Genomic DNA, 25,104 nt, shown 5'->3' with positions numbered 1-25,104 from the left:
TGGTAAGTATTGGAAGCATCAGCCACGTACATGCCCACTGCCCGACTATCCACAATTTTCCACGTTTACGAAGCTCAAAATGAGTCGTATACCCAAATGAAACTTGGAAAATGGAGGTTGGTGTCAGGAAGAAATTATTTAAACTTGGTTACCAGATTTGTCGAGAAATACAACCTGAAACTAGCAACGAAAATGCTCGGCTGGAATTGTTTCCAACCCAGCTACAGGAAAGACTAGAAAAACAATCTAAAACGAGCAAAGAAATGTCCCGCTGGAATTGGTTTCGAACCCTGCTACAGAATTACTAGAAAAACAATCTGAAACAAGCAAAGAAATGCTCGGCTGGAATGGGTTTTGAACCCGGCTACAGTAAAAAGAATAGAAAAACAATCTAAAACGAGCAAAGAAATGCTCGGCTTGAATGGGTTTCGAACCCGGCTACAGACATGAGCAAACAAAACTTTTGGCTGAAATGGGTATTCGAGTTCAGTGTTTCAGGTTGACAATGGATTTCCTTTTTTGTCACTTTTTATTTATCTTTCTTTCTTTTTGTTTGTTTTGACAGATTTTGTGCTATGCAACAAGAATCAGTGATGGAGATTTGCCTGTGATATGGATTGAAGATTTCCTAGTAAAAATGCCTTGATTGGAAGCCATCTCTTCTTCGCTCTAAAACACCTCAGTGTCATCGAAATCTCTGTTTCTGCTTCTCCCTTCTTCTATGATTCGAGAACGAGAAAGAGAAAAGAAAAAAACACGAGCAAACCGTCAGCATGGGGCACGACCAGCGAGAGTCTTAATTTATCATTCCGTAATTAATAAAAATAGAATGAGAGAGGAATAGAGCAAGCGAGATGGAACAAGAGGAGAAATATGTAGGTTTAATTTAGCGATATTTTGTAGAAGATAAATCGATCTAACAGGGACTATATTTACATATACATATATATTTTTTTTTTCATTTCCTTTCACCTTTTTCGTTCGGAGTCTCGAATCAGCGATTTCTTAGAAGGGAAGCAAAAATCTGTCGTGAGGAAGGATGATTGCTGAACGAGGAGGAGGAATTTTCTTAATGGCATTTTTGTCATCCGATCCGCATTATCTTAAGCGTTTAAAGTAAAGGCAATAATCCAGTTAAAAGGGGGGGGGAGAGAATTAATTGTGATGAAACAAAGAGCCTGATGTTTGATCATCTCAAGATGGTTGAGGATGTTAACAGGGTTAACTCTGATAAATCTTCTCAGTGGTCATGACACCATCGGGACCAACATCCCCGTGCTCCTACCTCCGGTATTCATCTGTAGGTTGGTAGCGGTCCCCGCCTCACCATCTCCTTCCCCTCTTCTTTGTTTTCTTCTGGAGGTACGAGTTGTCGATCGTATGTTCAGGGTATGTTCAGCTCCTTAGGTGTGAGAGCACAGAACTTGCAAGTCAAGAAGTCCCCCAGTTTGAGTCCAGTTCCCAGGGTGGGGGGGGGGTGGCTCAGTATCATTCAGCTTGGAACAAAAATTTTGCCAGAAGAACACGTTTGCTATCACCTTACAAAGGATTCAGTTCTTGCATTGCAGTTTACTTTTAAACGATCATTGGTTTCAGAAGTTTGACTTACAGACTAAATATGAATACAAGTTTAGTTACCTGTTGCGCCCCTGTTTAACCAATTTCGTTTAGTTTCAATCTGCTTTCGCAAAATGAGCAGATGTTATCTCAATGGAAAGTCTAAACTGATCGATCCACTTACCCTTTATTATTTTTATTTTTCAACTCTATTTTTCTGGGTTTCACATTTCTTAAAAGCTAGAAATGGAAAACAAAAAAAATTAGTTTCGTCACATTTAGCTTCATTCTTTCCCTTTCAATACCTTCAATGCCTAACATAACATATATTCTATCAAACCACACAGGTTTTCTCTCGCTATCCGAAGTCTATAAACCTAGCATTTATTTTAACATTTCATTATACAAAACTAAAAAGAAAAAAAAAATGTGTATCTTTCATTTTATTCCATCGCTGTGGCTGAAAAGCTTCTTATTTCACAACCTTTCCTTTCGTATTCCAAAAAGTTAATCGGTTCACTTCATCTTCCAAACTTTTTCCTTATAGTGGGTCTGTCTGTCTGTCTGTCAGTCATTCTGTGTTTGAGTCAGTCAGCTGACCGAATAAATGAATTTTCAAACCACGTTTGCCGACCTCAGTGATTAACTAAAAACTAACGGTCGGAGCACTGCAGAACTTAAGAACACTTTAATCAGCCATTTTGACATGGATTCTATTAGTTTTGCCAAAATCACCAATATAGAAATAAATTCACAGAGTACGTGAATTTTTTTTTTTTCTTTTTTAGGTAATGTACAACAATACAACGACCCACGATTTGTATAAATAGAATGGTTTATTAGTCCGAAATTTCAAATAATACGCATATTTTTCAAAATGATACAGGAGCCATTTTTTTAAAAACAGTTTTTATGATAATTAAAATGATGACTTAACATGACAACCCTACCTCTTTATTTGCTGGAGCTGCTTTTATCTTACTTTTCATGTTTTTCTCTTACCTCCCCCCCCCCCCCACCCTCCTATGTTTTCAGTTATTTCCTGCTTGTCTCAATGAAACTAGCGTTTGTCAAAAAAAATGTGGCAAACTCCTTGGACAGAATTGGCCTCAAAAGTGTTGATAACTTTGAATTAATATTTTGTCCTTCTGATAAAAAGATATGTCTCGGTAATCAATCAATGACATTGGAAAAAAAAAAAACCACCCCCTAAACTTAATATCTGACGCCCATAATGGTTCTCGGTCCTTGGTTATGTTTGATAGGCTAAAGAGACTGAAACGTTGACTTTTCATTCACTGATCCATTTTTTCACATTTGCAAAAATTTATGTAATTGTATTTTTCATTAGACTGTTCATTAGAAACTTTAAAAGGAACAAAATTATATACTGGGAGAAATAAGCTTCTATATCAAACACAAATTATCAGTTTTTGCAGATATGTTGATTATCCCCCAACCCACCCACCCAACTATTCTCTCTGTAATTTACCTCGGTCGAATACTCCTACACCCTCGCTAACACGAGTGACTTTATTTTATCGCGTGATTATTATTTTATATTTACCTTTTTTGTGGCATTTTATGAGTTTGCTCTCTGATATCATCATCGTTTTGATATCCACACCTTGAAACAGATTCGATGTACTTTTTGATGATTTTAATAATTATCCCTTGATCAGTCGTTAATTATCTGTTGTATTATTTTCGGGGTCATTGCGATTTTAATTTTTTTTTTTTTTGATGCGAATGTGAAATATTTTTGTTATTGCAGTACTGTATTTTTTGTTTTGTGATTCCTGTTTTTTGTTGTTGTGTATGAACAGTTTCTCCTCGTTGGAAATAATTAAAATTATCAACTAATTCTTCAATTCCATTTTATTCCTTTAGATAAAGGGGTGGGAGAGGGGGGGGAGGTTATTTTATAATATTAAATTAAAATTTAAGTTAATTAGAAGTAAACGTTTATTAAAGGACCCTATAATATATAAGTCTGAAAGGAAAAGTTGTTTTCTGAGAGAAATTTACAATTTTGTGAAAAGATGTTAATCTCAAGTAAAGTATCTTTTATTGTAAAAACAAATGTTTCCTTTGCATTGAATCAGAACACTGGCATGGCTTCTGACATTTGTTTGTTAATTTTGTTCTTTAGCCTTTTAAATAACTATTTAGTGAAAACACAGATCCATACCAGAGGTGCTTATTTCCTTGATATTTTACCATTAATCTCCTCTTCAAGTCATGAAATTCCTCTGGGAAAATAATTCTTCCTGTTATCAAAAGTGGTAAAATATTTTTCAAAAGGTTCCCCCTTTTTTTGTATTCAGGGCAAGAAAAACAAATGCTTGAAAACCCAGCCAAGAAGTACTATAAATGAAAAACCACCGTTACTTATTACGTTTTTTTCTTTATCTACTTTCTTTTCTGGTTTGGTAAAATTTTGAAGAAATCAAAATGCAAATAACATCGTAGTGAATCCAAAATAGCAAGAATCCCAAAAATACCACCTTATATCATTTTGTATGCGATTTTTGATAATACTTACAAAAGGTTGAAATTATTAATTTGTAAATTAATGTTTTTTTTTGTTTTTTTTTTTGTGCTGTTTTTGTGCATCCTTGTTGTCCTCTCTACTCATTTCCACGATGGTTTTGAAATCAGAATTTCACATGAGATTTACTTCTTTTTTTTGGCCCTTTATTGAATTGTTACGGCTAAGCACGTCAACTCTGAAACCAACTTAGGAATTGCTAAAGTAACATATCATTTTTAATCAAGTTAACTTACCTATACCTTAAATGGTTCATTTGTATGGTGATCACAAGATTAAAGTTACCTTTAAGATGGTTAGATTTGATACAATCACAAGAGTTTCGTTACCTAAAGAGGTATAAGTATGATACCTCAAAATTGTGGTAATCTTATTAAACAGTTTAGTTACTAGATACCATAAGATTGTCCTTTCACCGTTATACCATAAATCAAAAGATTGCCATAACCTTCAAAGTCGTCGTAATATAATCACAGGATTGTTGTTACTTGAAATGGTTTAGTACGATCACCAGAGGATTTTCAGTTCCTTAAACGGTTTAGTTTGATAATCACAAGATTATTGTTACTTTCAATGGTTAAGTATGATAATCACAAGGTAGTCATTAGCTTGATGAGTGTAGTTTGATAATCACAAGAGTTTCATCACCTTAAAAGTTATAATATTATATCACAAAGTTGTTTTGAACTTGAATGGTTTAGTATGATTACCAACGGATTGTCGGTTCCTTAAACGGTTTAGTTTGATATTCACGAAGATTGTTGTTACCTTAAATGGTTTAGTTTGATAATCACAAGATTGTCCGTTCCTTCAATGGTTTAGTTTGATAATCACAAGATCGTTGTTCCTTTAAATGGTTTAGTTTAATAATCACAAGATCGTTGTTACCTTAAATGGTTTAGTTTGATAATCACAAGATCGTTGTTACCTTAAATGGTTAATTTTGATAATCACAAGATCGTTGTTACCTTAAATGGTTTAGTTTGATAATCTCAAGATCGTTGGTTCCTTAAACGGTTTAGTGTGATAATCACAAGATTGTTGTTACCTTAAACAGTTCAGTCTCATAATCACAAGATTGTTACCTTAAATGGTTAATTTTGATAATTACAAGATGGTTGTTTCCTTAAATGGTTCAGTATGACAATCACAGTGTTGTATGTTATTACCTTTAATGGGTCAGTTTGATAAATCATAAAATTGTCATTTTTCTTTATACGGTTCACACAAGATTATCACACTGAGCCGTATAAGGTAATGACAATTAACATTACCTTATACGGTTCACACAAGATTATCACACTGAACCGTATAAGGTAATGACAATTAACATTACCTTATACGGTTTAGTATAATCATACCAACCTGAAATGAAGTTTCCCAGCAATCAAACATGTCACGCTGGTAAATTAAGTGCTCAAGGTTAATATTCCATTTTTTCCCCCATTTTTTTGAAATTTTTTGTTGGTATTGCTGTACAATCAGTTTCTACAAGAAGCTTGTAATTCCTTTGTTTTCCTGTCCAGTAGGAAAAATCCTATTTTGCATGACAAATAAAATTACGTTGCCTAATGTTTTGAAATATAGCCGTAGCATTCAAGTCATAAAGTTTTTTGTTTTTAAAGTAATAAAAAATGGCTATGACAATACCAACAATTTCAAAATAACTTTTTGTCATTATCGGCAGTGGATGTCAGTTTCACAGATTCCCATATTGATCTTTAATTGTTAAATTCTAGATAAGTTACCTCTCGAATGGTTGTCGTTCGATGACAGTTAGTTTACAACAGTGGACAGCCGTATGTGTCGGAAGCCGATTGGTTGGTTACTTACACTTTGCGCCAACCAATTAACAATTACAGCTCATTTTGAAAGTAACTGTGGATATCTCCTGGATGAAAACACCCTTTACTTTGGACGGTCAGAGCTATAACCCACAACCTTTCAGATGTTATATATTTCATTTCTTCTAATGTTATGCACACCATTGCCTTTATCCACTGGACCACAGAACAGGTTTAGTGCTTTGGTTGTTACAGTTATGTTTAAAACAAGAAATGTGAAGCTTAATTTCCATGTTGCCCTAATGAGTGCATATACATATATATATATATATCCATATATGTGTATAACCAGTGCCTAAATATATTGGAAGTACCATGCCTTTCAACGGTTGTGTATTGTATGAATATTTTAAAATGAATGCATTTAAATCAGTTGAGAATTTTTGTTTTAATATTTCAATGTTTATAACATTTCTATATCCATCTGTCAATCAGACTGTCTGTGTATCTATTCGTTAGTATTTTTTCCTAGTTTTGTGTCTATTTGTTTAGAGGGTAGTCAACGTCCCATTTACAACATCGGGCGGGCCAAGGAGTTACACCTACCGTTATCATGAAAATATATTTTGACACTTTGACATTTGTTGACTTTTAAGGATTATAATAATTAACAGTTGAAATTGAAGAATTACTTTAATGTCTAGGGTTTCTTACACTGATCAAAGCCCTTGATTTGTAGGGACATTTCCATCTAAGAATATACCTTTTTAAATTAGCATATTCTTAAGGACATCCAGATGATACAAGCGTTTTACACCCATTATTGTGACCGAAAAACCAATTTTACCACATATTGTTGAATACATTGAGACAAAAAATGGTTGACATCTTGAAGTCAAGAAAGAAAGAAAATTTTCAGCTATAGATTTCTTAAAAAAACGCAATGTAGGAATTGCGTGCTAATTTCGGTAGGATGGTAAGAATCTGTTCTTGTTACATCATGCAAAAATGAATGTTCATCTTTACTATTGTTTTGGTATAAATTTCGTAATGCTTAACATGTTGATGAGGTGATTTTCTTTTGTCTGGAATGTATTAAAAAGTAACAAAACACATCTTCAAAAGTTGTTTTCATAAAACAAAGATGTAATGATATAAGATGTTCTACCCGTAAAATATTTTGTTTTTTTTAAGTTGTGATTATTTTCTTTCCTCTCTGTTTTTTCTTCGGTCATGTACTGTTTTAGTTTAACTCCATTTCTGTTGCGGAATGCGGCAAAACAGGAAGATGTAAAAATATATAATAAAATAATATGAAGAAAAAAAAGAGAAGAAAAAAGATGGATGAAGAAAGGAAGTGTCTATCTTTATTAAATGTGATTATCTCACAACGAGAAATGTTTTTTCCAATTTTTTGGGTTTTTTATTTTGTCATTAATATACGGCCAATTTATTGAATTATATTGCTGTCATGAATGACTCGTGAAATCATCTACTCCCTTCGTTTTCGTTTTTTTTTTTCCTTATTTTTTTTTATATTAATGTCGTAAATAATCCAAACTGTGTTAACTTTTTGCCTTTTTTTATTGCTTCCAAAGTGTATGAATAAAATAAATAGAAATATGATGAATTAAAGAATCTAGAAAAAAGAAATAACATGATCTACGATCTTTTCGTTTTTTCATGAGCTACTTTACAGAACCTTTCTGCGAGTGAGGAAGAATGCGAAATGGACCACATGGGGTGAGAGAGTGGGGTGGGTGAGGGTCATATTTTATCAAATGAATATTCCATTGGCAGACAATGTAAAAGTTATATTGAGATTAAAGGCATTGAAGACTCGCCCCAAACCGCGTGCTGCGCTCTGAAAAAGTTAACTTTCTGTTGCTTGCAAGTGAAGTTTTCTGCTTGTCGCTACAAAATGCAGATAGTAATGAAACGTGATACCTTGTTATCTTTAGCTGGACCTGAGATGTCCATCGCTGTATCGTGTATACACTGTGCTGTGGGTATTGACCGCAGCTGTATGTACTGACTGTACACTAGTGTCTAATTACCGAAGGTAGCAAGCTGTGTGTGTATTTTCTGGGATTGATGGTGGTGTCTAACACTTCTGTTACACCTCATTCGAAACTAGGTCAGATTAAACGTTTCTTTTTGCGCGAGTCTTCACACCCTTTAAAGATATCCCACTCTGTTTGTCGAAAAACCCCATCTCAAATATCTTGTCCCTAACTGGTTAGATTGAATGTAACCTATTTTTTGATTGGCTGAACATTCAATTACTGCAGAAAGTGGAGGACAGTAGTTGGTCTGTGATTGGGCAACTGGTTATCAAAAACTTTTACTGGGGCTATTTTAACCATCTTGTCGATTTATCCAGCCAATTGGGACATTTTCCATTATGCTAATGCCACTCTATACTGTCCTCACATATCCATGCTTTAAAGCGCTGGTACTGACAGTATGGACAGATCCTTCACCTCTATCTGGTTCTAATGCTAAATACCACTCTATACTGTCCTCCCGTATCACGCTTCAGAGCACTCGTACTGACAGTATGAACAGTTCCTAACCTTCATCTGATTCTGATGGTAATACCACTCTATACTGTTCTCTCTTATCATGCTTCAAAGCACTGGTATTAACAGTATAAACAGTTTCTAACCTGATAGAAACATCAAAATAAAAATACCACAAAAACTGTTACAAACTGCTTATCCACTTAATAGTAAAAGTGTAAGAGAATGTGTAAAAATAGGTGTGCCTTACGTTTCGATCCAAGCAGCATTTTCTTCAGAGGCTGAATGACAAGTAACATAAAGTACAAGGAACAAAATACAAGCACATAATACAGATAGGTTAATGAGCAGGTTGAATACAAAAAGAGATTGATGTAAGAGGATTAGTTGACAAAGGGTGGAGAGAAGAAAGAAACCAACAGGGGGAAGAGGAGAGGTAGGAGATAAACAGTGGAGGGACAGAGAGAGGATTAAGGGAAGAGGGTAGTTTCGTAACCTGATAGAAATGTTCCAGTTTCCTTTACTCCATTATAAATAGCATAAAATACAATTTATAAATAGGAGAGTATAAAAAGTTATGATAAAACAATTACAATTAAAAAGGAAAGCAATTAAAGGCATTTAAAAGGAAAGTAACACAATCAACAGTTTTGAAAATTTAAGTTAAACTGGGAATGATAAGGAAATATTAAAGGATACAATAAATCATATCGTTTCAAATTTATTTCTCATATGTTTGTTAATACAGAAATAACATTACAGTAGGAATGTTAACATATGAAGGACACTAGAAAAACATTAAGGCTGTTATCTCAGCTAGTGACCAAGTAGAAATATAAAACAATGAAACAATTAAATGACTTCATTTAATTGTTTCATTGTTTTATATTTCAGATGGAAAAGAAAGACAAAGAGAAAAACCAAAGAACAGAAAGAGAGAAGATAGAAGGACAAGAGGCAAGAAGGATAGCAAAGACTTTGAAGAGAGAAAAGTAGAGTGTGGTATTTAAAGGGTGTGAAGACTCGCGCACAAAGAAACGTCTCATGCCGGTAATCTGACCTAGTTTCGATTGAGGTGTAACAGAAGTGTTAGACACCACCATCGATCCCAGAAAATACACACACAGCTTGCTACCGTCGGTAATAAGACACTAGTGTACATTCAATACATATAGCTACGGTCAATACCCACAACATAGGGTACATAGCAGCGTGGACATCTCAGGTCTAGATAAAAGATAACAAGGGATGACATTTCATTACTGTCTGCATTTTGTAGCGACAAGAAGAAAATGTCATTTGCAAGCAACGGAAAGTTAACTTTTTCAGAGCGAGGCACGCGGTTTAGGGCGAGTCTTCAATGCCTTTAAAGAACAAAGTTAAAAGTCAAAATGCTTCCATGAACTTGTTGAGAAGATCGTCCTTGATTTTACATTGAAACGACTTTAGAGACTAAGCAGATTTAACAGATTGAGACAAGGACTGCCATAGATAGTAACAACAGTTGTTAAGAAGCAAATTTGCCGTGCTGATGGTTATGATACGATACTTTAAATATATTCCTATACCGGGTTATGATGGAGTAATTACAAATATTAGAATGGCTCGCAACAGCAGAAATAACATTTGGTAATTTGTTATTGATACTGCTCATACTGACACTACGAGTGCTCTGAAAGCGGGACATGACACTACAGTATAGAACACATTATAATCCGAACTGAATGGATGTATACTTGCCATCTTTGATACAGTTGGAAATGTTGGCTTAAGGTAGCACACGCCCATTAAAAGCCCCATTGACTTACACTAAGTCACAAAAGTAATGTGGTCTCTAAGTCTAGATAGAAGTTCTCACTAGCTATAAACGCTACCCATCACCGGAAATCTGACAAGTTGGCCTTTCATGGCACCATCAATTTCCGTATCATTGCAATGCAGAGTTTTTGCTATCCGAGCCTGAAGTTTTCGTCACTTGTAAACAAACCTCTTCACTCAGTAGTAAACAATTTTCGTACGCTGCTCCTGGGAGGCCTATGGGGGTCTAAAATTGCCTCAATTGAATCGAATTTTGCACCACATGTACTTCTATTCATGCTCTTCAAACATGCAAGCCAAAAAGAACCAGATCTTGATTGATAATGTATGAAAAAAATGTTTTCCCTTCTGCATTTTGGTACTTTTCCAGAAGGAGAACATCCGGGCGGATTTATATAGACTCTAATAGGAGTATGCCACCTTAGCTGTAAATCCTCTTCAGTTTCATGAAAATAGCATTTCATCAATATGCAACTTTTTTGTAATACTTTCATTTTTTACTTTCATTTTTTAAAATACTTTAATAGACTTAATGATTTAAATATGAAGAAAAACACACATATACCTTTGCAATTGAAATGCCCAAAAGACATTCATTCTGCGCCCTTACCAGAAGCATTTACAACATATCACCAATTATTTGAAAACGAATCATACCATTGCGTTAGAAAATACGATATGAGGATGTGGTTTTGAACTATAGATAAAGACAACTTTCTGCAAGTTTGGTAATTAAAGCAATCAACTTTAGCCGACAGAAAAACTCCTCTCTGCCAATTCTCGACACACAATAATAATTATCATTATACTGCCACCAATTGACAATGAAATGCGCTGTATATATAAATGACCATGCAGCTCACTGTTTTGAGGAATGTATTCACAGTGCACTTGGGATGCGTATGACGAATGTTAAAAAGTTACAAATAGTTGACGGATTTACGGGCTTGTTCAAGGCCATGGCACCCTCACACAACTTAACAACACTTTAACCTCCTGGTCAGTGGCGTCACCAGACTTTTCAGTCTGGGGGGGCACAGGGGGGGCACCAGCATTTGATGGGGGGGCACTTAGGTGGATACGGATCAACGTCCTGGGGAGGGGTCTAAGGGGAGGGGGTGCCCCTCCAGGCGCGGCGGAACAGGAAAATTATTGGGGGGGGGGGACTAATGTGTAGAGACTATCTAAGCGGAGCGCCACCATTGGTTGGCGCGGAGAGTACAAGAAAATTTTGGGTTTTTCAAACCCCCAGATGGCCGGAAACGGCACTTCCCGAGTGTTTTATGCTGCGAATACCTAGCCCTAAAATATGGGTCTCAAGCCTGCAATTTCTCAGATTGCAAGCCCCCAAGCCCCCCCCGGTTCCGCCGCCACTGCCCCCCCTCCCCTTTGGAAAATTTTCGCATACGGAGGATGGGCTAGATGCAAAATGCTGCCACATTTGATGCTAAATTCGATCTGAAGATATCTCCAGAAATTGCTCTTATTGAGGTAATGATTTTAACAAGGCGCAGAATTTTGCGGAGGATATGAACCACATGCTGTCGATATTATGCCTAACCCTATCAATTGAAGCTACATTTGTTGAATTAATGTGTGCATGATCCCGACTCCTTTCTTGACCTTCTCGTTTTCGCCCATTATCTATTAAGATGTAACAGGTTCCAGCATCGTTATTGGCTCCTATCAGGGATCTCACCATGCAATCCAAAGTTTGATCACACATCGAGTATGGCTCAGTATGCAGGTGTGAACATTCGCCATTTGTTCCTACAAGCATCTGACCTCAAAGGACCTCTGCACCCCTTACACAACAGGGTTAATATATGGGTCCACAAATATCGGCAAGTATGGTGCCTGCGGACCCTCACATTCTCACATTTCGTCAGCTCCTAACCTGTCAACCTCAGACCAAGGCAACATAATGCAGTACCCTCCCTTCTCACAGTCATGTAGCTCGCGAAGCGGACTTGTATATCCGCTGGTATGGCGTGAGCACTGACACATTCAATGTAAATATCGACACCTGTTGTGATGGCGCGGGTTACGACTTCGATACCCGACGTTCAAGGATAAACTTGTTAATTTTTTCGCAGCTCATTGGAAGAAAATACGAATTACTGTGCTTCTTTGTCCTTATGAAATACCAACTCAGATGATGGGAGTTGAATATAACAAAATATATATATATTTTTTTACCAACCCAAATCTCAGATGGGGGGGCACCCGGGGGGGCACTAGGTTTTCCAGGGGGGGCACGTGCCCCCCCTGGCCCCCCCTTGGCGACGCCACTGGTCATTGGTAACTTGTCCCACCCACACATCGAAATGTGTACAGTTCATTTATTGTTGGTCAAGGGAAAACAACTAATTCCATCACCATGAACCTTCGTAAAATAATGCGTGCGACAGAGATATACGCTAATGAAATTATATAGGGTTAGGGTTAGCATGACCTATAAAAGGATTCACAACGGGATATAATTAATTAAATTGGGTCCATAGTTAGGTCTTAAACGCATGGTTGTGCCTACAAACACTTTCAATTGTTGTGCCTGTCAAAATTGCATTGTTATCAAGTTTCATTTTGCATCAAGGATTACAATGAAGAGTGAAGCTCATTATTCTTCAGCCCAGTTTAATTATCCGGGCCGGTAATTGACCAGGGGCTGCTGATACGCCAGTGCCATCTCATTATATATAGGACAGGGCGAACGATACTTTTCTATTCATTTACTTGACACCAAATCCCATTGTGTTTGATATTCCTTCCAAAAGGTTCCAAAAAACCACACAAAGGTTTTTTTCACCACCACGCTCGCATCCAGAGGAACAGAGTTGTAGGGGGAGGGGGAGGGGGGGGGGGTGGGGGATGAACACCTCTCCCCTTCCCATTTCCATCCCACAACAAAAAATGTAAGAGAGTTGTTATAGTACAACCTTGCGTGTATACCTAATGTTAGGTCTAATTTATGCTTCAGACTAAAATATGTCACGCCTGTCATATTCTGGGGAATCCCCCGGGGGAAATCTCCATGGCGGATTTAAAGGAACCAAAACCACACTCCTCCTTTTCAAAACCCCGGATCCTTCCCTGATCATGGAATGTTTTGACATCATTAACGTATGCAAGATTATGAAACTGTCAATTATCATCATGATTTTTATTATATTACATTGTGTTCTCTGCATAGAAATTGATGGTTCTCTGAGCCTTTTGGCGCTCCATAAATAATGATCTATGTACAGTACTTTCATCTCAGAATGGCCGAAAAGGAGTCCAGCCCGGCTAAGAAGAAGGGCATACTGAAATTATCAAGGCAGCCCAGTGAATCATCACAGAAGGCAGAGTATGGATATTACACATTCTGAATATTAGTTTTGCACAGTCGATATATTATTAGAATAAACTTAATAACGCATCAATGACGGTTGGCCTAACAGATGCTGTCCAGGCTACACCTAGCCTAGTGTTAGGTGTATACGTTTGGTAATGCAGGCATGTATGCGATTTGTGACAACTGACTTTCATGAGACGATACGTACAGTAGATCTAGTTCCACAATGTTAGACATAGGCTATATATGCGCTACAGGAACAGTCTGACAGTGGCATGCATGTTTTATTGAGCTTAGTTTTGCGAAATCTCGACCTTTCAATTGCTGGTCAGCCGTCAAATGAAATTGTTGAAACATGACTCATGCCAGTCAAAGATATATCAGCCATAATTTTCTCACTATAGTTACCTAACCTACACTACAGTTTATAAAACGAGTCCATCATAGGCCTGTCTTTGTAACATAGGTTAGGCCTAATTAAGTGTTTCAGTAGTTAGTGATAACGGCTATGTCACCAGTTTAGGTTCCACACAGTACTAGACCTTTGTCTTATTTTTAGGAGGTGGAGAGCCAAAATTCTAAGACAAATGTTGTAAAAGTGAGAGAACCATTCATTGATACAAGACAACTTATGTGGATGCCAATTCTTGAAATGGGTCAACATCTGAAGTTAACAAGAATCCCCTCTCGTAAAGGTGGGCCTAACTAAAACTTAGATTTATAAGGATGCAAGATATAAAAGCTGTTGATACTGGTGCCTGTCTCACAAGTGGAATGTCATAAGTCAATCCCAATGAAACTGCCTGACTTCTTGATGTGATCAGGTCGCCATATTTATTCAGGAGCATACTGGCTAACTGACAATGAATTTTTCTGTTTTCCAGTAGAGAAAACAGGTACATACATGTATGTATTTGTGACTTTTAAATGGAGATTATGACAGTGAGTACAGAATGGATTATCAGAATGCGTGAAAGCTAACTTGGTCTATAGACTTGATGTTTAAAAAAAAAATGCAAGAAGCTACATGTTCGATGTTCCTCACTATAGCTATTTACGACTCGAAAGAATATTCTGATATAAGTTGATTGCTGAACAAAAATGCTGAAAATTTGCTGAATCTAACTGTGAAAACCACATCCTCATAGCATTTTGTATTGTGAAGATATGAATTTTTTAAATTTTGATATTTTGTAATGCATAGCTGGCAACAGCAGAATGGATGATGTCATCATGGCACTTAAGCTGAAAATGTCTGTTTTTCTTTATAATATCTCAATGATTTATTCACAAACAAAAGAATATTTCTACAGAAAGATGCATTTTGATGAAATCCTAAGTTTGCATAGCTGTCAAAGTTCTCTACAGAGAACTTTGACACTACAGCTATGCAAACATTCCAAATGAATCAGGTTTCAAGGATAAATCAACAAGTAGATTTTAATAGCATAAGTAAAGCTTCCAAAGAGCACTTGTCTAGATGACATCACAGATCCCCTAGTACTGTGATCCAACTTCCTGGAGTAGTTGGTCACATTCAATCAAACATATCTCAAGTTTAACCTTCTATTTCGCTACAATTTACAGTACTTAAAATATAAGCCTACACCTAATTAATAGTCTAAATAATATGCCTCAGAGAGCACCCCCCCCCCTCTTGCAGCTTCAAGAATCACAGGGCCACACCTCCACCCCCTTCTTTATAAAATCCTGGATCCATTACAGTTTACAACTGATCAGAGTATTGTTTCGGTGTTTCCATAGTCTTACGGATGTACGCTTTTCTTGGAAGAGGTTTCTGAAACATTCCATCTTTTTCATAAAACTTTGCTTCCCAGAGATGGCATCAAGTGGGATGAGATGAATATATTAGCTACGTACCACCCTCCCGGCAAAGATTACGGACACATGAAGATAGACGAACCGGACACACCGTACAACAGATACCAAGACCCGGACAGGGATGACGAAGATCCTAAGAGCGATACGGAGGAAGGAGCTGCCGGTCCGAATCTCGCCGATATAGCAGACAGGTCAGAAATCATACAAAATGGATGACTTACAATGGTTTCCATGAAAGTATCGGCCCTCAGGGCAGTCCTGGCAAATTTTTGAAATGGTAGTTCTGTTTGGACAAGTTGAGACAACCAAGATCAGCTTGGGAGGTCCTCCATCGGAAGAAGAATTTAGTCGTATTTACATCAAAATTCAGATTGCATTGTAACAAAAATATCTAACCTCCATTAGGTGAAAATGATTAATTGGTATCTAAACCCTCCGACTCCGTCACGTTCGGAAATACTGGTCTAAGACGAAGATTGTTGGAGGCCCATGATCCACCAGAAGGGGAAAAGCTAGTGTTCTATTCACCAAGTTTACCTAACCTACACATCTCTCCTACAGTGTACACCTATACTGTATTGGTCGTTCATTGTTATTTTGCTACAGTTTTGGGACGACCAAAATTTGTTAAAAAGAGTAAAACCTGAGGCTGATTGGCTGAGAGACGACCAGAAATAATCCTTCAAAAAATACACTAAAGCAGCAGTCCAATGATAGTGCGTTTGGGAAGCCCACTGGCTTATATATTTAGTCATGTTGGGGTGGCTATCCATTTTACAATTTGTTAGCTCATTGTGGAATAGTTTTACTTTTTGGAGGACCATGTTCGGTGGGACCCCTGTATGGTTAAAAAATCACCTCAGTTTAGCCAGTCAGATCTAGAACCCACAACATCCCAGATGTTTTGTTTGCTTGAGACAGAAGGGTGTATACACTAAAATCTTAAACCCCTTGAAGAAATAAATTAGATGCACTCCAGAGTTTAGGATATACACTAGAGTTGTCTCTTTGGTTACCAGACTTGTGGTAGGCAGTTCCCAGCCGTAATTGACTTACAAATATGTAAGATATAAATAAATCAGGGCTTGAATTAACTCAATTAAGGATCGACAGGCACAAGGCATCTTTTTCTTGGGGGGGAGGGAGAGGGGGTCAAGTTAGAAAATAAATTGGATTTTCATTAAAATATCAGGGAATCCCTCCAATGGTCATCAAAGCAATTTTTCCAAAATTTGAAAGAGCAGAATATTTTTTTGGGTAAATGGAGAGGAAACATGTTCAGAAATTAAGAAAAACAGGAACGATTCATGATGTTGTCCTTAAGATATAAAGATATTTAAAGATATAAAGAGATAGAGCTTTCCTTTTCCCACAACCGCTTAATAGCTATTTTCTGGCAGAAATCAGGGTTGGGTTTTGACCGGTCAAAACCTGTTTTGACCACAAAGCAGTTTAAACCTGGTTTAAATCGGTCAAAACTAGGTTTAAACCGGTCAAAACTCAAAATAATTCGGAAGCTCCCGACAAAGTTCTTCAGATGGTCTTGGGTAGTGTGAAGTATAATGCATAACATTGGAGTGTTCATAATATCTGTTCTAAGGTATTCTCCCATTTGGTTGCTTCTCTTCCCAAGAATCAGTATGAAATTATATACAAAATTGTGAAGCTGATGAAGATGTCACATGTATGTTCTGACTAGGCTATGCCTCAACTTTAATGTTCTTATGAGGTACACCGTACCAGGCCAGGCCTACAGTACTACTCTAGATATCACGTGTCATGACGTATGTGCTCAATGTCGGACTCACTCAGTCTCGCACGAAATGCATTGTCAAGAACAGAAAAACTAATCTCAGATATCTGTTGGGTGCGAAAATTTTAGTTTTAAGAAGTGTATGTGTAATTAGTTAGCACACTCAGTATTGCACTACAGCATACAATTATCAGCATGGTTGCAATTGCAAGAAATCACCTTTATATATATGGTTGGTGTCGGACGTACATTTTTCCCTTGGAAAATATTTGAACACCAACCAAAGAATGTAGCGGGAATATGCAAAATGTCATTCACATGTTGATAATTAGTATCAGACATATTAGTTGTATCTTTTCACTAATTGAATGATGCAAGTTAAGTAGCTCAATTGGGAACAAGTGTTGAGAAACAGATGTTTTAAAGTTGGCATTTTTTGGAGATGTACTGTACGTCCGACACCAATTGTACTTTTTGACCAAATTTCATTTTTTATACCTACTGTATTAACAGAATTGCCCTGTACTGATAAATCAACAGAAGTCCTGACATGCCTTTTTTGAGCTGTAGTAAATTAGTTGTTCCAAATTCAATTGCAGTTTAACTTTAGACTGTAAATTGTACTTAGGAAGTTTCAAGAAATAAAAGTTCTCCAATTTAGATAGGTTACAGTATGTGTCAGTAGGCCTACTCTTTAATAAAACTGTATCTGTATTCCACATGTGTCCTTTGAATATTGCTTGATAGGGGCCTACTTGGTTTAGATACTTGCTATGTACAGGTAGATGAAAATCTCTTATTGGGTTGACAAAAATGTCAGTTTATGCACAAAATTTGTTTTGACCAGTTTTGACCACTTTCAGGTGGTCAAAACCCCCCGGTTTAAACCAGGTTTTAACCGGTTTAAACCGGCCGGTTTAAACCGCCCCGGTTAAATCCGGCCAACCCTGGCAGAAATATTGATGGCCTTTCAGACAACTTTATATCTCTGAATTGCTTTTGACTTTAACAAAATTTCACGATGATTGAGATATTTATTTTCTGGAAGCCCTGTGGTTTTGATAGAGGTCAGAGGTCACTTGATATTTACCAGGGTCAAAATTTTTAACTCATGTAAGCCGGACTATTAACACAAAAAGAGTCGGTAAACCAGCAGTTGGAGACTGATAATTATGATTATAGATAATTTGAAACTTGACAAAAATGATACAGGATCCCTGATAATTTCAGGGATTTACCATTAAGTAAGGATTGTTTAGCTCAGTTTGGTAGAGCACCAGAAATTCTTATAATCCTGACTTCACAGGGTTTGACTTTCGACTGTATCTGTTACTTTTGAAGGATTTTGTAGTACTTAGTTTTATAATCAAGCCTTTTGATAATGATGAAAACCCCCCCCCCCCCTCCAAAAAAAAAAAAATTATCAATCAATCAATCAATCCAAAAGAATGGAAGTACTTTTGATCAATTTGTAAACCCAACATTAAGCATTTTTTATAGCTCAGTTTGGAAGAGCACCAGAAATTATGATAATCCTGCCAACACAAGGTTTGAATTCTGACTGTATCTGTTACTTTTACAGGATTTTGTAATACTTAGTATTGTTATCAAAACTTTTGATAATGATGAAAAGCCCAAAAAAAAAAATCAGTCAATCAATACAAAAGAATGGAAGTACTTTTGAACAATTTGTTAAACCCAATATCTTATCAAGCATTTGTTTTTCTCTTTTTTGGTGGTCTTCACTGGGATCTAGGTTAGAGAAGGACGCTGCACAGCCGAGGTGGTGGGAGCAGGAGGGTGCAGGAGAAGGGGAGAGCGATGATGAAGATGAAAGTAACCTCACAGAGGAAGAAAAAGGTAAGACACCTGTAGAACGGTTACCAGCCATATCCCATCTGGGGTGAAGGAGGGAGCAGGGACGATGGAGGGGGGGGGTTTGTGGGAGGTAGTTGTGACCGGTGGGTAAGCATATTTTTACAATTAACCTAACTACATTCTATGATTCTTGTTTTTTAACCTATCGCTACGACCGGGATAAATGAAAACCTTACGAGAGAGCAGGCTGTGATTTCCTCGACTCCAATTTGGCAACGTCACCTATGATCTCTGCTTCTTCTATACTTTACTGTGTTAGTTGCACTAATATTTGCAAATCACAAGTTTAACATGAAATGTCCATTATCAATCTCATTAGGTATAGATCTGTTGATTGAACTTGTAGTTTGATTTGGTGAGGAGTGACTCCTTTTGCTTGTTGAGACCTTTTATTGCTAACCTATTTCCCTCATGAAACCAAATGGTACTGTAAATAAGGCTACTTTCCCTCCCTTTCTTTTTGTTTTTGTTTGTTTGACAGCCAAACAGTTACAATTCGAAAGTAAACGGAAGCAACACTACAACGAAGCCATGTTCATGAAGAGAGCGAAACAACTCATCGCCGACGAATTTGATGACGAGGACGACGAGGAGGGAGAGGGAGGAGAGATTACCTCCGAGGAAGTCCAGGAAGACCAGGAGAAATGAGATGCGAGTGTGATGCAGACGAACGGCTCGACGGGAGCCTCTCGGATCGGTCGCTGCAAAAAAAAAAAAATACCTGCCGTATTTTCGATTGCGTGATATTTATTATTTTAGTTCAAGTACGGTATGGAACGACGAACGGGTCTTTTTGGAATAAAAGGAAGGACCGACCAGGAGGCGACCGTCAAAGGTCAGTTTGAAATGTCCGGGATCGGATGTTGGATGTTTGATCGAGCAGGGACACAAACTGTGTGCTTGGAGTGCCGCGCAGATAATACCGTAGGTGTGTATATATATATATATATATGTCAGTCTCTTCGGTGAAGACTTTGGGGTTCCTGTCCTTCGTGATCTTTGTCATATCTGCTGCTGGGGCTGGCAAAGAAACAGAACCGATATGGAACCAAAGAGAGAAACATTGGAGGTAGCTGGTAACGTTTCATTCAAATGGTATGTAACTGCCCCCCCCCCCCCCAGATTCAGTGTGCAATTTCCCCGTATATGCCATAAAGTGGCGTTTTACTTTCCCCAATCCCAAAACTAACCAGATTCACATCAATAAACAAAGGGGCTGGCTCTTCAAGGTCTTAACCGAGGGGAATTTCTGTGAGGTCGAGAGTGGGTGTACCACCTCAACGCCAAGTTGATCCCTTTTTGAAGGCGTCTTGAGTCCCGGAGGGGTCATCTTATTCTCCTCCACTTTGTTTTGTAAAATCAAAAGTTTCTAGAAGGGAAAGCATGTGCTTTAATGCTTCATACGAACGATTTCAGACGACGACAATTGTTGACAAACGACATCAAATTTCCTCCACAAATTTCTTGTGCATTTTTAAATGTGTTATTTGTGATAAAATATCTTTATCTTTTGGATTTTGTGTATTTCTTCTGTTGAGATGACCGAATGGTCTGTGTGTGCTAGTCTCTGTAGTCCAGCCAATTTCATCGATGACCCTGCGAATGTTTAAAAACGCCATTTCTATAAGACAAAGAAGTGGCGTTAGTGAGACCTACAGTATGACCCAGATTGACGAGGGCAGATTTTAACCGTCTTTGACATATCAATACGGTCAATCGGTCATTGTTTCTGCATTTGTTCATCCTTTAAGAACCAGTTCAGGTGTCAGTGAAAACAGAACATTGATACATCTTTTAGACAACATACCTTGTAGCACAAATCTTGCCCTTGATTTGTGAATGCAAAAAAGACCAACTCGATGTGCAAGGTGAAATTACCCGTTAACGAAGCAGTCATTTATAAATCAAACAAGGTCGGTTAATCGTTATGATCCTGAATGGGATAAGCATTGTTGATCAGTAGAGCAAAGTACTTTAAAAAAAATTCATAATGAATTAGTCTTTGATTGTGCCAGTATTTCAATTTTCTTACCGTTTTTCAGATTTTTCTTTTGAATGTGTTTTTGGTCCTACAAATATGCTCTAAATACTCTATGAAAAGCTTGTCATGATCAAATTTCAGTTGTTTACAGCTCAACACTTGTAGCAACACCAACTTCCCCTTTCCAGAGGGAAAGTGGTTTAAGTCTTAATTTACCATTCACTCATGCCTGGGTTGAGTGGAGTGGTCGGGGGGGGGGGGGGGTGGTTATTTGTTTGGACAATGTTTTACCACGCTTGTAAGTCACTGGTGTCCTAGAACGGTAAATCCTTCACCGAGTCTCGCGCGCCTCTAAAAGAATCCAGGCTCTACTTTACGTGTTGTGTTGAAAATTCACGAACCCCTTGGAAACACCCAGCAAAGTCACATGCACAATGTAGAGGATATGACCCTATCTCTAAACTTTTTGCATATTGTCTTTCAGTTCTCTTTGGTCAGGCAGAGGAGGTAGAAATATATTGTAGAGGTGAAGAACTTATTAGTGTTGATAATACAATTGATAATACAATTGATAATACAATTGATAATACAATTGATAATACAATTGATAATACAATTGATAATACAATTGAGATGCAAGAAAAGTTGTTGTGTTGAAATTAGTTTGTAAAACAAAAAAGTTCAAGGGTCCTGGCCAGATCATTTACACGGTGTCCTTGGGCGAGAAATATCATCTCCATTTTACCTCTCCTCACCAAGGCGTACAAATCTGGATCTTGTGAGGTAACTCGAAAATATAGAGTTGCGAGCGCCGGTTTATGGCTCTACTTTATTGAAAGCCCCCTAGCGTACAGCAATGTGCAGAGGCACTGTCCTGGGAGAGCGACTGTTTGAATTGGGCCCACTTGGGGTGTGTGTGGGTGTGACAGGTTATCGATGACCAGGAAGTCACACTGGTTGTTTTATAGGCCCGTGTCAATAGGTCATGGCCTTGATGAAAGTCTGTAAACGTTGAACTTTTATCTTTACATCTGATGAGAAGTCATCGTGCATGTTCCTTATTCTATCTGCTCTATTATTGGCTAAGTCAAAATCATTTGTCAATTATTATTGAATAATTATATTATTTCTTTATTTGTATTTATTAAAATATTGTCCTCCATATTGACAATACAGAGAATGAAACTATTTAAGTATGAAACTATGATAATGAAACACAGAATAATAATAAAAAATAACTTGATTGTTGATGCTGTACCGTAACTGTATAGTTGTAATTAATCTGTGTAGCTACAAAAATATTAAGATTTTGAGTTTATCAGTCATCCATTGTTTTTTTTTTCTTGGGGGGTGGGGGGGGGGTCAACAAGCTACCAGTTGGCCAATTTGACTTGCAAATAGTAACATTTAAGATGAATCTATAACTCAACCCACAACATTTTTCGGTTTGATTCTCATTTCTTTGGTCGAGTAAAATTAAAGGGGCACTGCACACTTTGCAACTGAACATGACCAGAATCAACCAGACCATGGTAAGATGGAAAATCATGGATGAGTCAGTCAGGCAGTGTGCGTGTGATTAAAGGACGAAGGCTGCCCTCTACCAGTCGGGAACACGCTTCACGTTCAGTTTTCTCTACCGAAGCCAACACATTGACCTAAAAATGGGCAAAGTTACGATCAGTCGTAAGTCTAAAAGAATATGCACGCTGCCCGACCATCCACAATGTTTCAACGTTCCTATGGTAGACTGGAGTGGGGTCTGGATGAGTCGGGCATTGTGCCGCTGGTCATTAATGCATGCTGAGCATTTCACTGCTTTAACCCAGATTTTTTTTTTAAATATATCGATTGTAGAGTATTTTTCCATTTTACTTGCCAATTATTTTTGCTCACAATAGTTTTATCAATTGATGTTTGTTTCTGTGTTTGATCAATATCTTTGTTTTCCTTGGTTTGTAGATCTGTTGAATTTACTCCATTGGTATCAACATTTATCATTTTTATCTTGGGCAATGATCAAATATATCTTTGTGATTAATCAATATATTTATATATATTTATATATCTTGGGTTAAATGAATGTTATCTCACTGTCACCGTTCAAATTTGTGGTGGGAATTTTTGATCAATGCAATTTGGGTATCATCAATAGATTTTGCAGTTGATCAATATATTTTGAAGTTGATCAATTTATCCTGGGTTTAATTAGTATAATATCTAACTCAAATCAACTAGTATCATTGAAGTGCGTTGTTTGTATTGGTTCATCAGTTATATTTAAAGTTGATCAATATACCTTGGGCTTTACTCAATTTATCCTACGTTAAATAGATATTATATTGAACTTAAATCAACTGGTTTCTTGGAGGTGCATAGTTTGTATTGGATGACATCAATTTTATTTTGCTGTTGATCAATGTATCTTGTGTTTTTCAGTGACAAGATTTAGGCGTACCTTGAACCTGGTTAAGTTGATTGAATCCATATAGGGTTCAGCTCTCAAGCCAAATCAAGTCAAATCCCAGGGCCAGATAGAGGATTTTAAAGAGAAAGGAACATAAACCCCCTCTCTCCGTATCCTCCACCTTCCCTCCCCCGATCCTGGTTCGTGCCGGCATTCAGTTGAGGAAAAAAAACCTTAGGGTGAACATTTGTATAACATTTGCATTCACTTTTTCCTTTTTTTACACATAGAAATGTGGTTGACTTTAATCATAACATGGTCAGTCTAAGGTTCAGTAAATGGTTTATAACTACACCAGTCACATACCTGCTTATTATTTTTATTTTCTTTATTTAAATGTGGATAAACTTCGTTAATGTTTACTTTGGTATATATAGATATATCTATATAAATATCTATATATATATATATATATATATATATCTATCTATATCTATATATATATATATATATAAATAAATATATATATATATATGTATATATTTATACATATATATATATATATATATATATAGCCTATATATATATATATATATATATATATATATATATATATATATTAATTATCCTCCCTAGTTATTAAAAATGACAAAGGGGAACACAACACCGATAACTAGCATAGCACAACAAATATATATATATTAGATATTTCAAAGAGATTATATCATGTTTCAGTCACGCCTGTGTCCTTTTCCACTTTTCCATTTTTTTCCTGATTTTCCCAGTGTGTGTTCATTGAAGCATATTACTTCCTATGTACGTTTTTACTAGTTTTGTGTTGTATCAGCTTCACTATTAAACGTCGTGATTTCCTAATTTACTGTTTTTATTTATGATTTATTTAACATTAAAGGGTAAACTTGGTTAGCGTAAAGCTAATCTCCCCCGAGGCCCTGAAATAACAAAAGCAAAAGTAGAATAAAACTAAAATAAGAACGATAAGAATTCATTGTGTGAACTCACACAATGGTGTTAACTTCACAATCACATTCATTGTGTGAATCATTTGATTAATCCGAATCATTTTGTGAACTCTTTATCGGTTTTTTAATCGTTTTCCAGTGCTACGCAGAACTTTGTGTTGTGATTTTATACATCAATATAGGTTGTACCGAAGATGGCCATTGGAGTGTGCAATTATGTAACCTTTCTCAGTGAGGTGGCACCAACATAATACTTGTGAATGTGTATAGAATACGGAAAACGCTGCCAAACTTCCAAGTCAGTAAGGAAACATTCTTGTTGTGAAATGCTGCCACTGTTATAGTATAGGTGTATATCATATAAAATGTCAGTAAAACTGTTATCAATATCTAAATGGTACTTACAAATGTCGGGATTTTCAAACTAAATATGGGACTTTTAGTTTCTGTTGTGCCAAAGATTGGAATATATTAAGCTGATGTGAAATTATTTTGTTTGTTTATTTGCTTTTTTTTGTTCAGTTTTTTTCATCCACTGATGAATTCAGACTGGAATAGCTGACATAAAATAATGAGACTAGTTCCTCTCTGACGTCATCAATATGAAATTTCAAGCGAATTACGTAATCAATGGCGGCTTACTGTGCATTTGTGATGAGGCCTTGGGAGCCAATTTTTAAAGCGGACGTAT

The 25,104-nt window shown here is 36.8% G+C and overlaps 2 protein-coding genes across 2 annotated transcripts in view; both read left to right on the top strand.

Annotated features, from left to right (window-relative positions):
* Positions 1 to 6,758, top strand: part of LOC139982189 (uncharacterized) — a 54,508-nt gene extending 47,750 nt beyond the window's left edge. The window contains exon 6 of the mRNA XM_071994780.1: positions 566 to 6,758. The gene's annotated coding sequence lies outside the window, so the exon portion shown is untranslated. The remainder of the gene's footprint in view (positions 1 to 565) is intronic.
* A 6,662-nt stretch (positions 6,759 to 13,420) lies between these two features.
* Positions 13,421 to 23,405, top strand: LOC139982869 (putative protein phosphatase inhibitor 2-like protein 1). Its single transcript, XM_071996018.1, has 4 exons — positions 13,421 to 13,581; positions 15,408 to 15,602; positions 18,921 to 19,024; positions 19,524 to 23,405. Exons 1-4 carry the CDS (start codon positions 13,466 to 13,468, stop codon positions 19,688 to 19,690), a joined length of 582 nt encoding a protein of 193 aa, XP_071852119.1. The 5' UTR covers positions 13,421 to 13,465; the 3' UTR covers positions 19,691 to 23,405.
* The last annotated feature ends 1,699 nt before the right edge of the window (positions 23,406 to 25,104 follow it).

The sequence above is a fragment of the Apostichopus japonicus genome, chromosome 16 (assembly GCF_037975245.1).
Source record: "Apostichopus japonicus isolate 1M-3 chromosome 16, ASM3797524v1, whole genome shotgun sequence".
Classification (NCBI taxonomy): Eukaryota; Metazoa; Echinodermata; class Holothuroidea; order Aspidochirotida; family Stichopodidae; genus Apostichopus; species Apostichopus japonicus.
The sequence above is the reverse complement of the archived record's forward strand: the minus strand, read 5'-3'. Positions and strand labels throughout refer to the sequence as shown.

Coding starts and splice junctions, on each gene's coding strand:
- LOC139982869 (XM_071996018.1), top strand. CDS start 13,466: ATGATCTATGTACAGTACTTTCATCTCAGAATGGCCGAAAAGGAGTCC. Junction 13,582..15,407: donor GAATCATCACAGAAGGCAGA/GTATGGATATTA, acceptor TTTGCTTCCCAG/AGATGGCATCAAGTGGGATG. Junction 19,025..19,523: donor CCTCACAGAGGAAGAAAAAG/GTAAGACACCTG, acceptor TTTGTTTGACAG/CCAAACAGTTACAATTCGAA.